The 16,568-nt window shown below is 34.8% G+C and overlaps 1 protein-coding gene across 4 annotated transcripts in view; it reads right to left on the reverse strand.

The window, feature by feature from the left end:
* Positions 1–238: 238 nt before the first annotated feature.
* PLAG1 (PLAG1 zinc finger) overlaps positions 239–16,568 on the reverse strand; it is a 50,794-nt gene continuing 34,464 nt past the window's right edge. For 2 of the 4 annotated variants that reach the window (XM_008000684.3, XM_008000683.3), the window contains 3 exons: positions 10,531–10,629; positions 7,367–7,725; positions 239–6,842 (listed from right to left, as the gene is read on the reverse strand). In XM_008000684.3, the coding sequence (XP_007998875.1) occupies positions 5,582–6,842; positions 7,367–7,608 (1,503 nt within the window). In that variant the 5' untranslated portion in view covers positions 7,609–7,725; positions 10,531–10,629 and the 3' untranslated portion in view covers positions 239–5,581. The remainder of the gene's footprint in view (positions 6,843–7,366; positions 7,726–10,530; positions 10,630–16,568) is intronic. The other 2 variants (XM_008000686.3, XM_008000685.3) reach the window with 1 other exon arrangement.

Here is a 16,568-nt window from a genome sequence, read left to right on the forward strand (position 1 = left end):
TTTGATACATCATCTTTTGACTTTTTTTATTTACAATTTCTATCCTTCCTCTAAAGATACAAAAGTTTTAAAACAAACCAAAAACCTAGCTTTTACATTTCATTTCAACAATATTGTCCTAGAGCCAGCTATTAGAATATTAATCAAAGGAGAAAATATTTATAATTTGAAGAAAAAATGTGATAGCAAATAGAAAAGTATCATCTATTAAAATTTCAGGAAGATCTACATTATCTAAAGCCATTCTATAATTTTATTCATATATTTTGTGGAATTCACATATCTTATTCTTACAGCAAACATAACACTGTAGGCCACAAGAAGCTGCAGTACTATTGTTTAATTAGCAGCAAATTAATATTTTAAATCCGGTATATGAACAATAAATAGCCTGCTTCTTTGGATGTGAATGTTTAAAATGTAGTATCACTGCAGCTTCATAATGTGATTGCTATTTTACAGAGCTTATACACACACAAAAAATATGATCTTTGTCTATATTTTATACAAATACAACAGTAGTTTGTGAATACATTTTAAGTACATGATATACATGATAAGCCACTTGATTTCCCAATATTACAGAATAGCAATTTTAAATGCAATAAAAATATACAAAATTCGGCCTGGAATGCAGATTTTTTCTTTTCTATTTTGACTCAAAACTTTATCATTAGAACATTTTTAGAGTACTAGTCCAAATACTTTTTCATTAACTAAAAATACAATTTCAGCAGTCCAGCTTATGTTCAGGTATGATGCGATCCGTTTCCTAATGGATTCCCAGTTTTTGTTAAATTCAAAGGGCTGTTAGTAACATACAGCATGTTCTTCACTCCACACCCTATTATAAAGCCCACTTTCCATTCTGAGTTACAGTCACCTTGCGGACAAAAGCTGGGTTTGTTCTGGTAACATTTGCATGTCCGAGATCTCCTTTTGCAAGTGCACATGAATACATTGTGGTGGTGTAAAAGTTTGTTAATGACAAATTAAGTCACAGTATAAAAATATATTGTATACTTTTACACCTAATGTAGTCCTTTTTCTATGGATAAAAAAATACGACTGAATGAGACAGAGAAGTTTGTAGCACCATGAAGAGTTGTAGCCCAAGTTACATTAGCAGCATGATCCAACATAATATTGAAGGAGTGTTTCTGAGAAGATAAACATTCATTCTGGTTCATCTGTACCACTGAAGCTTATACAATGAAGTGTTTTATACATTAGCAATAGTTCTGTGTCACTTCTAGGCTAGATAACATCAAAAGACACTGCCTTCCATCCTCAGAGGGTTGACAACATCATGGAAAGGGCCTAAGTGCAATCTGAGTGTGCCTTCACCAATGCTGGTCACATGATCTTCTTTTCTATGATCCCAAAGGAGCTCCCTATGGGTTTTTAGCACAAAACTGCACAACTTATGTAGATCTATGTGATCACAACAGACTATGTGTGTTGTAGACATGGCTGCTGACACAGTGTGAGAAAAACAAGGCAAGTTCAACTTAGGCACACATTTACCAGAACTAACAGCCAGCCATTGCTAATGGCGAATACTAAACATTGAAAGATCTCCTCCAATGTCCCATGGATCTCAGTAGGCTAGAAGCAACTTGGGTGAACTGGTATTTTTCAACTTACGTACTGGGAAGACAGTGTGCTTTGAGACACGTAAACCTTGTAAAAAAATAAACCATTGTAAAACCTTATGAAAAGACACACACTGATTCTGTGCAATATAGCAAATTGATAAGAAAACACTGTAAAAATGTACCTGTTTAAAATACCATCTACCATTTTTGTACACAAAGCATTATATATCAAAGGCCTACATATATATCATCTAATGGCACTTGAAATGAATTATAATAAGTCTTAAAAGGCATAACCTATAAGAAAGTTTCTGTAAAGGTTTAGATTCATTTTGAAAGTGCTATATCTTGTAATATGTGTAGTATAGAGGTTGACCAAGCTCTATTTTAAAAAAAAATATTGGCCTATAATATGTGTATTGCTCACTAGATGAACGATCCTGAAAATATGTACTCTTTAACATTCATTATTAGCTTAATAAAGCAATCAGCTCTGGCTCATGTTTCAGTCAGTATATGGTTTTTAAAAACCGCTACTGTCCAAATTAACACAATATATCACTATATTCCACGAATGACTAAGAAAAATAAAGCACAAGCAACAAATAGGCAAAAATACACAGCTTGAAAGAAACACTAAATGAAATAAAAAAGCTGCACACAGAGTGATGCATAATCAGCCAGGACAACTGAAGTTTTAAAAAACTGAACTTGGTAATAGGATTTTAAAATGAAAGTTTTAACAGTGATCGATAACTATAAAGGTACTTGTATACATCAATGGATAGCATTGCTTACAGTGCCAAGATCCTTCCACACTCACACTTCTGTTTGGTGACCTAATTTGTACACACATGTGGAAGTGAAACTGAATGAGGTTCAATATCTTGTCTGAGGTCCAAATTCTAAACTACTTTTATTTAATGTTAATCCCTTTTTTTTTTTTTTTTTTTTTTAAACCAAGCTAAGGCACTACCAGAAATTTCAAGGATAATGATTCTGGCCACTGGAGAATGAAAACAGCATTGGCAATACTTATTTTTAATCATATCTAGTTGACATAGAAACAAACAATCTTTTTCTAGGGAAAAAAAAAAAGCCAATTCTGTGTTACATCCTTGTTAGAACGTTGTGCAATTCAAATAAGCGAGTCTGCCTCATCTTTAATAGAAATTCTCTCAAAAAGGGTTTAGTGACCACTACAGTCAATTTTCAAAACAAATTAGCTGAATTCCCTCTTACTCTGAAGTGTTATTTCAAGTCTGTGGGGGCGGGAACAGGCAAAGAGGTGTACATATGAAAATTAAGACTCCACAATTTTAACACTGGTGCCCTGAAAGATGTGCCTCCATATATTTGAATTTCATGCAGGGCAAGATTTAAGAGTGTGTGTGTGTGTATGTGTATATATATATTTATATATATATACACACAGATACACACATATATGGCGCTATTCCCCATTTCCAAAATGCTTTACTTAATAAATCCTGGTACTCCCTTTTTAAAATTAGCAGTGAATACAGCCTACTAAGGCCAATGTCTCAGTTTACTAATTTGATGCCTTCTTAAGTAAATTTTAAACAGAATAAAGTAGTGCTTCCACACTTGCTATTTGTGATTTCTATTTAAAAATAGGTTTTCTATTTGTGCTCTGTCACCAATTTTTTTCCTTTTATATGGTGATTAAAGCAATATTGAACACTAATCATTCAACTAAAGATTTAGGTAAGCAATCTGTTTCATAGAAACTAAAGGAAGCAGTAATGAAGCAGAGCGAAAAGCCTACTTTCAGAACAAATATTCTCCTAACCAAAAGCTAGGAGCAGTTTGAAAAATTTAAAAATGTACTTCCTTATTAACATATATAATTTTAATGCCTTTGGAACACACTTTTTTAATAAATGTAATTTTTCATAATAAAATTTAAATACATAAGTATAAAAACTACTGCTCCTAGGATTAAAAAAATATAGGAGCATGATAAAATATCAGGAGCCAAAGCTCCTTCAGAGAGCAACTTTGATTCTATGAAGTGCGATATGTGTGTGTGTGTGTATTTTATATATATATATATTGAAGCCCCCATTTACATTATTACAATTTACATTTCTCCACAAATTATACTACTCCCAAATATTTTAAATAACGTATTATATTCAGTAATCTGCACTCATTTTTAGAAATTCTTGGTAAACATTGCAATCTGCAGTGATAACTGGCCCTACAAAAAGGAAAGAAGTTTCCATATAGGGCTAATGAGTGCTCAGAAATATTTTTCTTTCTTTTTTTTTTTTAAAGAGATATATACTCTTCTAAAAACCTCCCACCCTTGCCCCCGTCCCCAACGGAGAGGGTCCCAAAATAAGGTGTTAACAAGTGCTTAATAGATATGTTTCTTAGGTTAATGTCCCAACTGACCCTTAGAAAAATATATTAATTAGACCTTTAAGAAGATTATGTTGGTTGTCTAAGGTGAGGAAAAGCCTATAATTATTCAGTGAATATAATATATTCTCGATTGTTACTTTCATGTTAACTAAGATAGGCTTGTTTTACTTTACTTTGTTCCCCTCTACAAACTCAACTTATTTGCAACACTCCTATCATTTCCCAGAGAAGCATCAAAGTGGGATTTTACTGTATATATTTCTAGTCACTTAAAACTTTGTGGTAGTTCCTCAGGTAGTTTTCTAATGCATTTAACTTCAAATTCTCCATCCAAAAAATTGCAAGGAAAGATGGATTCATGTTGAATCAGAAAGATAACATGGGGGTAGGACTGTTGTTTTTGTTTTCTGCTTTTGGTTCTTAAGGGAAAGAAAAATGTATCAAATTCAACAAGAAATGATATAAGCGATATGCTTTCACTTCAGTTCTAAAAAGTCCAGTTTTTAACTGTGGCTACAGGGGCCATGATCCCTAGCCAAGTTCCCAAATGTAACCATGTTCTTCACATCTATCTTCCTGCTTAGAAGTCTGTCACCCACAGAGGCTGAGTCAGTCCACTCTGGGATAAACACACCTCATGCCTGCAGTTCCACAATGGCTCTAGATTATGGACTAACCATGGACCAACAATCAAAATAAATTGCTGGCTGTACTTGACCCACCCCTTGGATGTGAAAGGTGGAAAAGACTAAAGAGATCTACCTATGTATTGACTCTGAAGACCCCAATGCCATATACTATTACTAATATTAAATGAAAAGGTAGCATGTTAAGAAGGATGAAACATGACAAAATATCCTGTGTAATAATTTAGGGTCAACTATTAAGTGGCACAAAATGCCATGTCACCTAACAAAGAGTCTCTTTTTGCTATAAATACTGATGCTTTGTGTTTAGGGTTTATTTTTCTTAAAGGCTCATAATAAAGATGGCAAATAATTTAGCCAGACAATAGCGAGTCTTCAGAATATACTGATCTGAAATTATGGTGTATCTAACAAACATCTGTTATCTTCCCAAACTGGACTCTTAATTCATTTGAAGTACTTGATTATTAATCCATTTAGATGCTAGTAAAAAAATTTAAACCCTTTAGTTATTCAAAAACATTTTATACAATTTACATTCTATTGCTAAACTTTTAATGAGCCAGATGTCAAAAGGTAGAGCCATTGTTATTAGACAAAAATGAAAATTTTAAGATCTAAAAGTAATTTGAAAATGGGATTTATAAAGGTTTACTACTAATAATGGCTTTCCTATATGGAAAAAAAACAAAAACAAAACCAACCTCTTAAAATATGACAATTGGCAGTGAATCAGGACAAAATACCCAGGTAAACATAACTGAACACAAATGGTTCCAAAGCTCGTTTTAAAAGCTAGTCTCTATTTTATACTGGCTTAATGAAAATTTGTATTATACAAAAGCAGAAATTTTTATACTGTTTTAAAGTAGGCACTAAAATAAAAATGGTCATCTAGGGCACGGCTACACATACATTTCTGTAATAAATCCATGTCCCAGAATCCTACTGAAAAGCTTGATGGAAACGTGGGAGGGTGGTACTTGTGCTTAAACTGCTAGTGAAAGCTGCTGACAGTGAGTGCAGAGACCCAAGCCCTATAGTGTTTGCAGGATCCTGAAGATCCTGTGTTTGTGGGGGGAGCTGGGAAACAGAAGAATGTGCTTCTTCCTGGGAATAGCTCATTCCAAGGCTCCCCACTGATAGAGGATTATAGGGAGGACCATTTAAAGGTATGAAATTAAACAACTGAGAAAAATCCAATGCTGGTGTGTTTAGGGGGTCACTGATGGAGATGGAGCTTTTGGATAGGGAGAGGTCCCCTGCACCATCATCTAGGGACCCAATCTGAGGATCCAACCCTAGCTTAGATGATGACGATGCTTGAGAATCTTGGGATGAAGAGGGCACGCCACTTTGTAACTCCATCAGGTAACTCTCAATTTCCCCCTTTAATGGCTGTTCTTTTTCAGGAATAGAAATTGCATATGAGGTAGAACTGAACGGATATTTGAAAGAAAGGTGGTGAGAGGGATGAACAGTGTCCATATCTATTGGGCATGTCATTCCCAAAGGTAAAGTTGTGATCATTTGGTGGGCAGATCCCGAGCTCTGCATGGACTGAAATGGAGTGTTGTAGAGGTTTAACTGCAAAGTGTTTGTGAATGGCTTTGATAACAGTTCACTGGAAGGTAAGGACATCACCGGAAGGAGCTCGTCTTTTATAGGCACAGACACATTGCAGGTAAATGGGTCAAGGAAATCCACTGGTTCTGTTTTGACCTTCAGAAGCTCTTGATTGTGACTCTTCTTCATATGTCGAGTCAGGTGATCCTTTCGCCCAAATCTCTGTGCACAATACTGACAGAGGAAGTCCTTTCTTCCAGTGTGCACCACCATGTGTCTCCGGACATCCTTTCGGGTGTAGAACCGGCGATCACAATGTTCGCACTGGTGCTTTTTTTCTTTAACCCCACCAGACGACTTGCCTGCATGAGATTTAAGGTGCTCCAGAAGCACTCCCGTGCTTTCAAAAGTTTGCAAACATACCTTACAGGTGAGGTCACCACTCGTTGCGGCATGCAAGGCCAAGTGACGTTTAAATCCAAGCTTGGTATTGTAGTTCTTGCCACACTCTTCGCACTTAAACGTCTCTTTGTTAGGGTCATGCGTATGGAGGTGATTCTTCAGATGATCTTTCCGGTGAAACATTTTCTCACAATAATTACACTTGTGGGTTTTCTCAGGAGAATGAGTAGCCATGTGCCTTTAAACACAGATATAATCTATAAGTAGTTATCATGACAAAAATGGCATGTATTCACTTTTCAAATGGAAGCTAAACTACTATGCTAACACAGAATTCCCTTAGTAATGGAAACTGTTTTAACTTAATATATACCACAAGGATAGTTAATATACCTAATTACTGCAAAACTTGAGCCATTTAAGTTGCCACTTTAGTTTTTGCTGGTTTCCAGCTATCATTACAAAAGCAAATGAGCAAGACTGAATATACTCACGTAAACGTCCTTACCCTTTTCTTGTTGTAATTTCATTCTACAAATGGAAATTCTACGCATTAAGCATTTTATTTTAAAAAGTCCAAAGACACTAACACATAAAAGTATGTGATTCAGAATACTAAAAACTAACCAATGTCTAATCTACTTAACATTTCCTCTCTGCAAATTAGCTGAAAAATGTGTATACAAATACATACGTTTACAATGGCTTCAAACAGCCAACATAAGAGAAAATATAATCTGAAAGACAAATAGAGTTTAATACCTTTGTAATTTGTACTTAGAAACAAAGGCCTTGGTGCAGTCTTGTTGTATGCACTTGTAGGGCCTCTCTCCTGTGTGAGAGTAGGAGTGAACCTTTAATTTCTCAACACTGTTAAAGGCCTTGTCACACAGTTGGCAAGGAAAGTTTTTTCTTGGTTTGGTTTCACCACGCTTACGTTTCCCTGAAGGGACTTTCTGGGTATCTCTTACTTCTGACAAATCACCAGGAATGACAGTGGCCATCGCAGCCTAAACCAGGCCTTCTTGTTGGACACTTGGGAACTGCCCAACTCCACTAAATGATATAGCTTTAGGTGGCTTCTCAAGTTTCATGTGGTCGTAAAAGAAAGCAAAAAGGGACTGGAAAAAAAAATAAGAAACAACTAGTTTGTAACTAAACTCAATTTTTAAAAATTTTATTTGCTATGTGATGCTTTCGAATTAAAAAAGAAACCAATAAAATGGATTCAGCTGGTCTAATGTAATATCATTACATTAGAAACCCCATAGGTTTCTTTATATTTGTCAAAATACATAGAATTGCATTGCTCAGAATGAACAGTTCATACATACCCTGAAATTCCACTTGACACATGTTTTACTTAGGCATAGCAGTAGTGATTTCAGGAACTCTCATGAAGCATCAAAACATGACTCTAAAAAGTGGCATTATTAAGCTTCAATTTTTACAAAGGATGAGAGAACATAAATCTGACTAAAAACGTTTCAGCAAATATTTCAGTCTCTAAAAATCAGTTCGATTTGTGCATGTCAGCTCTAGTCAGACTGCATTATAGGAAAACAGAGAGATAAGCAACTGTAAACTCTTTTAGGCACCTTGTGAACCAGCAAGTCTGTGGAAGAGGTACTTCACGCAGAGACACTGGAGGCCTGAAAGAGTTGAATGCACCACCCAAAGTGATGCATTATACCAGTGTCATCATACTCTGAGGGATTCCTGAGTCAAAAGTAGAAATGATTCATCTTCCCAACAAATACTAATTCTTCAAATAGTAAAACCTTTTGATGTTTTATTAGGTGAAGTGCATGGTTCTTTGTCATTTTGGGAGAAAGACATGGTTAATGTAATTTTCCTCATCGTTTTTCACATCACAAAAATTTTAGGCACACTGAGGTTAGTAGGTAAATGAGTCAGCAGGCATCCCCGAGAGCTGAGGGCATTGGCCTTTGGACACATCTGCAACCCCTGTGCAGCAGACCTGTGTGGACTTCTGACATGGCACACAACACATCATCAAAGAGGTGTTTAAGGTTGGCAAAAAGGTATGTCAGAGTTTCAATTTGTTATTGGTGCTGCAAAAAAGAATGAAATGTACATATTGTACAGCAAGGAGTATATCTTTTTAAACAAAAAATTTAAAAATCAATTAAAACCTTTAAAAATTCATCAACAAAACATAGTAAATATTATTGACTCTGTTTCTAGGGTAAGAAAACCAACTCCTCAAAGATCCAATTCTTCAACGTTTGTAAAGGCTAATAGAGTGATGTACTTTTTTTCTTTTTTTTAAAAGACAGAGTCTCACTCTGTCACCCAGGCTGGAGTGCAGTGGGGCAAGCATGGCTCACTGCAGCCTTGACTTCCCCGGGCTCAAGCTATCTTCAAGTGCCTCAGCCTCCCGAGTAGCTGGGACTACAGGCACATGCCATTATGCCTGGCTAATTATTTTTTATTTTTTGTAGACACAGGGTCTCACTATGTTGCCCAGGCTGGTCTTGAACTCCAGGGCTCAAGCAGTCCTCCAGTCTCAGCCTCCTAACATGCTGGGATTATAGGCATGAGCCACCACACCTGGCCTGTGATGTACTTTTAAGAGACCATAGAAATAATACCTGCAACCTCTTTTAAAAATATGATTTTTAAATTGAAAACTTGAATATGACTAAATGACTGTTATTAACTACTAATCAATTGATTTTTTCACCCTACTACATGTTTAAAAAAAGAAAACCAACTTCCTTATATCACCTTGTTTTGGCACCAGACTGACACTGACACTTGCTGTCCCAAGCTACTACCAAGCTACTATTAGACTGACTTTCACGGATTCCAGTTATACTTTCACAGGAGCTCTAACTATCTACATTTTTGTAAAATTAACTGTATGTTACAATAGGTCTTACTGTATTTTAATGTAAAGGCTGTTTCTAAACAGGCAAAATACAGCAATTATCCACTCGCTTGATTAAAATGGTAAGGCATATGGGTAAGTTCATCAGTATTTGCTTCAAGTGTCTTTCTTTATTGGGTAGATAAAGGCAAGGCCTTTGTGCTATTCAAATGGTCTAAAAATCCGCCTTGCTGTTTAAAAGTGACATTAACACAATGCAACTGATATTACCAATGGTAACATACGTTCTTTTTGTTTTAGATTTTCTGGATCTCAAGGACTTCTTGCTCTTTTTCTGTTATATTCTCATTCAAAAGCTAGGTCCTCTGCCTCCCTCGGAAATATCTAAACAGCTATTCTGCTGTGACCAGTAATGACATTATAAACTGGCATAAAGCATTCTACCAAGGCAGGAAACAAACTTTAATTTTCATTATTTGATTTCCTAACCTGATACTTCTATGCACCTATTTAGAACATCGTGGGAAACAAGTTGATCATTTCACAATTGCAAAATCTACATGGAATGCAAAGTATCTGAATCCCTGTATATAACTAATATCTGAAAATACTTCAAAGACTGGTCATATTTGCCATTGTGTTATAAAATCCAACCATAACAGGCAGAGAATTCCAGTTAAGAAAAACAACTTCTAAGTTATTAAAAAAATTATTAGAAGTGCACCAATATGCAATATACAAACATTTGATTGTACTAAAATTGGTGATAATGAATATGGAGTAACAAATGAATTCTGTTATCTTTGGATGTACATACTGAGCAATGAAGATTGCACTAATTTCAAATATTACACTTTTCTAAGACCAGCTGAAATTTTTTCATGGCTGATTAACACCTTTTTATTTTAGTATATTACAAAACTCAAATTAATTATCATAGGTGCATTTCAAACTATAGGATAAGGTTGTGAGCTCAAAATCTAATAAAAGACCACATTCATAATATGCATATCAGTCAAATACTTTAAAGGTGCATGCACAGAATTACAGTGATTTTCAGTTCAATGCATACCTGATTACAGATGGAAAAAGCCTCAGACTTTGATCTTAGCCAGTCCCATTGACTCTTCGTGGAAGAGAGTGGAATCCAATCCTTCCCATTTTGGCCAATCTATGAAAAAAAAGTGAAAATGGACTATCCTCTAAATGGAACCGGTGTGTAAATGATGGAAAATACAGGATAAAAGAATTGCAGTTTCATGGCACATGCTTACATTCCATACTCTGCTTATGAGTCATGCATTAATTTTCACCAACTACATATGTTTATTACGTCTAAGCACATTTACATGACCAAATAAATGCATAAATAAAAAGTATTACCTAGATAAATAGCAATTTGTGATGCTGAATGACTCCCCACTTCTTTCCCAAATTTATTATTTCTAAAATCTGACTTACCTACTGAAATGGATATTAGGCCTACTGTTTATAAACCAAATGATCAAAATTTTATTGTTTATTAATATTATGGAAGTGACAATCTTAGGCCCCTTTCGGAGGATGTATCTGGAGCCACCCAAAGAACAACAGGCTCCTGGTGAAAGCACTCACGCCCATACTGTGCACAGTAGCACAACTGGGGCTTCTCAGAGCTACACTTTTGCTATCACCTGCCAATTTATTTTTCAGGATGCTGCAAGGATGGCTGAAATGTAGCAACAACTCTGCACTCTTTAGATTTCAAAAGCATGCAAGAGAAGTTAAATATAGATTTGCTACAGAAGAAGGGGGTGTTAGGAAGAGAGCATCATTTGGTTTAAGAGGTCATTGTTGAAAACTCTTAAAGTAGCTTATAATGTCTATCAGTAGTATGATCATTAGTAGACTGAGATCACACACAGAAAAAAATCTGTTAATTCTTGATTGTACAAGTAAACATGAAAAGAATAATGGTCAAAAGTCAGAATAATCTAGAATCATCTATTGTAGAGAGCACAAGGCATAAGAGATCAGTAAACTCAGAGTATTTTAAAGATGAACATTCAGAAATCATGATTATAAAGGGATAATTAAATCAAATAGTTACAATATAATAACAAACAGACATGTTAATGACAGGTTAAATAAAAATAACTTTCAAATTCTTAACACAAATCTAAAAATGTCCCCTGTGATAAAACTTTCATTCTTGAAGAATTTGATGATATCTAAATCAAGTATTTAACAGAAGGCATTCAAGCATCATCATAAAAATGCCAAGGGTATATCTGAAAGCAGCAGTTTTTTATAGTTTAAAAGACAAGAAAAGCAAAAATTTAGACCTATAAAAGATATTTTAAACATTAAAGCAAAAGCTCCATTCTTTTGTAAAGCACAGGACATGCATAAATGGAAGAACGGAATTCTGCACATCAAAATTACAAAATAACAACATTAACTTTGTAAATACTTACTTGCCCAGGGCACATATTGAGTTTTTTGTAGGGTAATTAAGAATATGAAAGACCATTTTGTGTCATTATGTTATTTTAAGAATATAAATACCTGACACGTGTGGAGTGTTTTCATCTCTATTATCTCCCTGGAATTCAATGAATCTGAGAGGTGGATGTGTTTACCATCATTGCCATTTTAAGGTGAGAGGCCCACAGAAGATGAACAACTTGACAGCATATGTGTGATAAAGAAGGGATGAATGCCCTAAAACCACGACTTCACTTTTATTCTACTACTTTCTATGACAAGGCAGGTTAGCAAACCAATTTGCAAGTGGATAAATCCTGTCACTACACTTAAAAGATCAAAAGAGGGGATAGTGCCTATTTTCTCTTTTAGAGCTGCCAAATATGCCAAATATCCAAAAGGAAATAAATTTAAGACTTAAAAAGTTTAAAAGACAGTTTATAAAGTCAGTTTTAAATAATTTAAACAACTGTTAATGTAAAGTAATAGCTAATACATCTGTCTGAGTGGATAACAATTTGGGTAGAAACAAATTGAAAACCCAAGTTAACTAGTAAACAAGTTTATGTATTTTTTCCTTTATTCTCCAATCCATATAAATTTTATTGCATTCTCAAATACATTCATAAAATCTTTATTTATGCTTATTGTTCAATGGCATTTTACAATAAAAAACTTCATCATCTAAGTATTTCAACAGTTTAAAATTATGTATATTGTGACATATTCCAATAGTTTAGAAATTACCCATGCTGTATATTTTACAGTCTAAAACAACACAGCCAATCATTTTACTTTATTTTATCCCAAAATATAATCTCGAATTTCTTAATTTCCCTAAACTGAACCTATTTTGAGTTCTTACGAGTTGCCAGATAATTTCAAAGTTCTGCTAAATATTTCCCCCCAAAAAAGAAAGCAGGCTGGTTAGAAATTATTCTTTGGATTGATATAATAAAAACTGAACAGTTTGTATTTATGTAATCCTAACTGAAAAGTTAGATAGATGGGTTACTGTGCTTTTCAAGTGATGAAAATTCTTCTTTGCCTTGGTCTGACGAACTGTGAATCAAAGTAGAAAATACATACACCCATTTCAAATCACTCTGTGATGAACAGCAGTTCAGAGTACCCTTCTAGTTTTTGTTGGTACCAGAAGAAGCATTTTTTTCTAGGGCAACTTTACATACAGAAACAATACAGTATGGAGTGTTTGTGCACACACACCCAGGTCTATCTTCTGATGTTTTACATTATTCTAAAACAGTGACTCATATAGAAAACTAACAAGCAAAAATGAGTCATACAGCAGAGGGTCTACTAAAATCAGTTCCTATGAGATGCCAGCAAAAGAATAGGCCTGTATTAAAACTGCATCTATATTTTGAATTCCATAGTTCTGATAATCATTTTGCTAAGAGCTGTGAATTTTTTCACTTACCTGCATCAATAATTATTTCATATTTAAAAGTCAAACATAGATTTTGCTAATTAAGGGCAAATACCATCAAGCATCAAAGCTTTATTCTCCTTTATGCTTACAAGATGCCTTTAGTAAGTAATTCAGAAGAATTCAAAAAATTTCCTTAAAACAGGTTTTTCATATAGAGTAAATAAAGTAGGTTGCAAAAGGAAACTTACCAGTTTTTAATATTGTAATTTACATGTATGAAACACAAGAGAGTTTTGAATAATGTGAAATAATCTATTACTAAGATAATAACTGAAGGCAGTCAGTTTGGAAGTAAGAGCAACAGTATACTTAGAACATTTTTAAGAAACAACTTCGGTGTTTCTGTATAATTTGTAAATTTGTATAGCATTCACTTTCCATAGGTCTGTAAAATCACTCATTAGTGAAAAATAACAGGAAAAAAACTATCTTATAAAAACCTAAGAATGAAAAATCAACTGCAGACAGTACAGGGGCAGAGAGGTTGTGCCAGTTTTATTCACTGTTGTTTCCCATAAAAGGCAGTTAAAATAACTGTTGAATGAATGAAAGAAAATTAAAGCAGGGCCAAGTGCTTACCAGCACCACAATGACCTACAGGCTTGCTTAGTCATCGTAATAGACATAAGACAGAATTTACAGTTGGCCCTCTGTATTTGTGGGTTTTGCATCCATGGACTCAGCCAACCATGGATTGAAAATATTTTTTAAAAACTGCATTTGTATTGAACATGTACAGACTTTTTTGGTCATTATTCCTTACACAGTACAGTATAACAACTATTTACATAGTATTTACATTGCGTTAAGTATTATAAGTAATTTAGAGATGATGTGAAGAGTTCATGAGAGGATGTGCATAAGTTATATGAAAATACTATGCCATTTTATTTCAGGGACTTGAGCATCTGTGAATTCTGGTATCCCAGGGAAGTCCTGAAACTAAATCTCTCACGAATATCAAGGGACAACAGTATATATCTATATTCAAGTCAAAGATAATGTAGTATGAACAAAATTTGGTCCAACAAATTGAATAAGCTAATAGAACAGTATTTTTTTTGAAACTAAGCAGCTATTTGAAAAGTCTTAGATTAAAACAATAGCAATTGTAATACAAGGTTATCTAAAAATACTTATTTTGCCTCAGAAAACAAGCATTCTCTAAGCTTAATACCAAGAAATCAACTAATACCAGTAGATAACATCAATTTGGCTCCCATTCCTAATAAAAATTTCCAAAGTGAAAACATGCCTGATGCTTGCATTAGTCCTTGGTATGGGGCAGGAAGGACAACAAGACCCTCAGTTGGGGCTGCTGGTCCCTACAGAGGGGAACAGAAAGGAGCTGGAGCAACTACTGAGAAGCAGGAGACATAGCCAAGACATGTACCTAACTCGCCTGAGTTACAGCAGGTCCCCAAAAATGCATTTTATAACTGGAATGTGGAAGACTCAGTATTTACTTTCCTAAATTAGATGTCATAGTTAACTAAAGTTAATCAAAAATAAGGATGCCCTTTTTGAATTATTGTTTTATATTTTTAACTCATTTTGAGCAATTCATTAAAATATAGTTCATCTTTTTGAAATTTACATAAAAATTAGCCTTACTGATGTTTAGAAATGTCTTATATTTAGCATACAACTATTTGAGAAGTGAGGAGAAAAATGGCATAACTTTTTGTGTAAGAACCAACAGGAAAAAGTCAATGAATTCCAAAGTGGAATCAGGAAACCCCAATATCAGTTCTCTTATCTCTACAAGTAGGATGTTCCTTTTCAGGCCACTCATTTTCTAGAGTACCCAGAGAGAATGAATTGATAACCCAATGAAGAAGGAGTATCAAGTAAATATCTCCAATCTCAGACATATTTTCCTTGGTTATTTATTTTATAGAGCAAAAATGCCATGTTAAGTTAAAAAGTGTTTTTCTCTTTTGAAAACTCCTTTTTTTTTTTTTCAGACAGGGTCTCACTCTGTCACCCAGGCTGGAGTGCAGTGGTGCAGTCTTGGCTCACCGAAACCTCCAACTCCCAGGTGTAAGCGATTCTCGTGCCTCAGCCTCTGCAGCAGCTGGGATTACAGGCATGTACCATCATACTGGCTAATTCTTTGTATCTTTAGTAGAGATGGGGGTTTTGCTATGTTAGACCGGTCTCGAACTGCTGGCCTCAAGTGATCTACCCGCCTTGGCCTCCCAAAGTGCTGGGATTACAGGCGTGAGCCACCATGCCCAACCGAAAGCTCCCTTCTAGTGATCCATAACTTAGAAGCACTTCATTTTAACTGCTATGTGGGGTGGGGGGGTGGGGAGGGGTTCCCTATGATTGTGTATTTTTATCAAAATAAAAAGACTTAAAAATACAATGGGTGGTACAATACTGAGATATTTTCATTTTCTTCACACAGGGCCATTAGTATTTTCAAAGAGGAAATGAAAAAGAAATTGTGCAAAAGGGAAGCAATGATGCTTCAGAGAGCAAAGAAGGGCAATTATATCTGAATGCAAAGTAAGATTAATCAGTACTCTATTTTCAGATAATTTCTTGTGCTTTCTTTTTTTTTCTTCTATAAAACAGTCCCAAAATGTTGGTGATCTGGGTCTGATTACAAAGTAGGTAGCCCACAGGTCAGCTCAATCTGAAAACTGCATGTATCCCAAATTGTGGTAAGTTATTGATCTTATTACCAGTAACTGCTTAAGTTTCTGGGGGTACAACAAAAATGTTTGACACCAACTATAAAAATGTTCACAATGAAGGACCCTAAATGTCTGGAGAACATGCCTCCATTCATGTATAGTTAATTGCCTAATGCTATTAAAATCGCAAATACAGAATAATCCAAATTTCATGTCTGAACTGTCAAGCACTCATACTGAATCTGTCTATAAATTCAAACAAAAAGGCAGACATCAGACACTTCATAAAAGTGCTAAGGAAAGAAAATTTTACTTAGCTATAAATTTAAGTTTTACTTAGCTATAAAAGCTCAAGCAGAGAATTAGTTTTAGGCCATCTCAAAGTAAAGTGTACTTTCAAGACGGGCTTGTGCTATGGCATAAATGTTGTGTATGTGCTAATGCTTGAGTAGCACTAAAAAATGTAATGAAAACAGAATTTGTGGCCTGGTTCAGGTCTGCACATACCATCCATCTGTCCTCCCTAAGTTATGCCCATGTGGATGT

Source organism: Chlorocebus sabaeus, chromosome 8, assembly GCF_047675955.1.
Source record: "Chlorocebus sabaeus isolate Y175 chromosome 8, mChlSab1.0.hap1, whole genome shotgun sequence".
Classification (NCBI taxonomy): domain Eukaryota; kingdom Metazoa; phylum Chordata; class Mammalia; order Primates; family Cercopithecidae; genus Chlorocebus; species Chlorocebus sabaeus.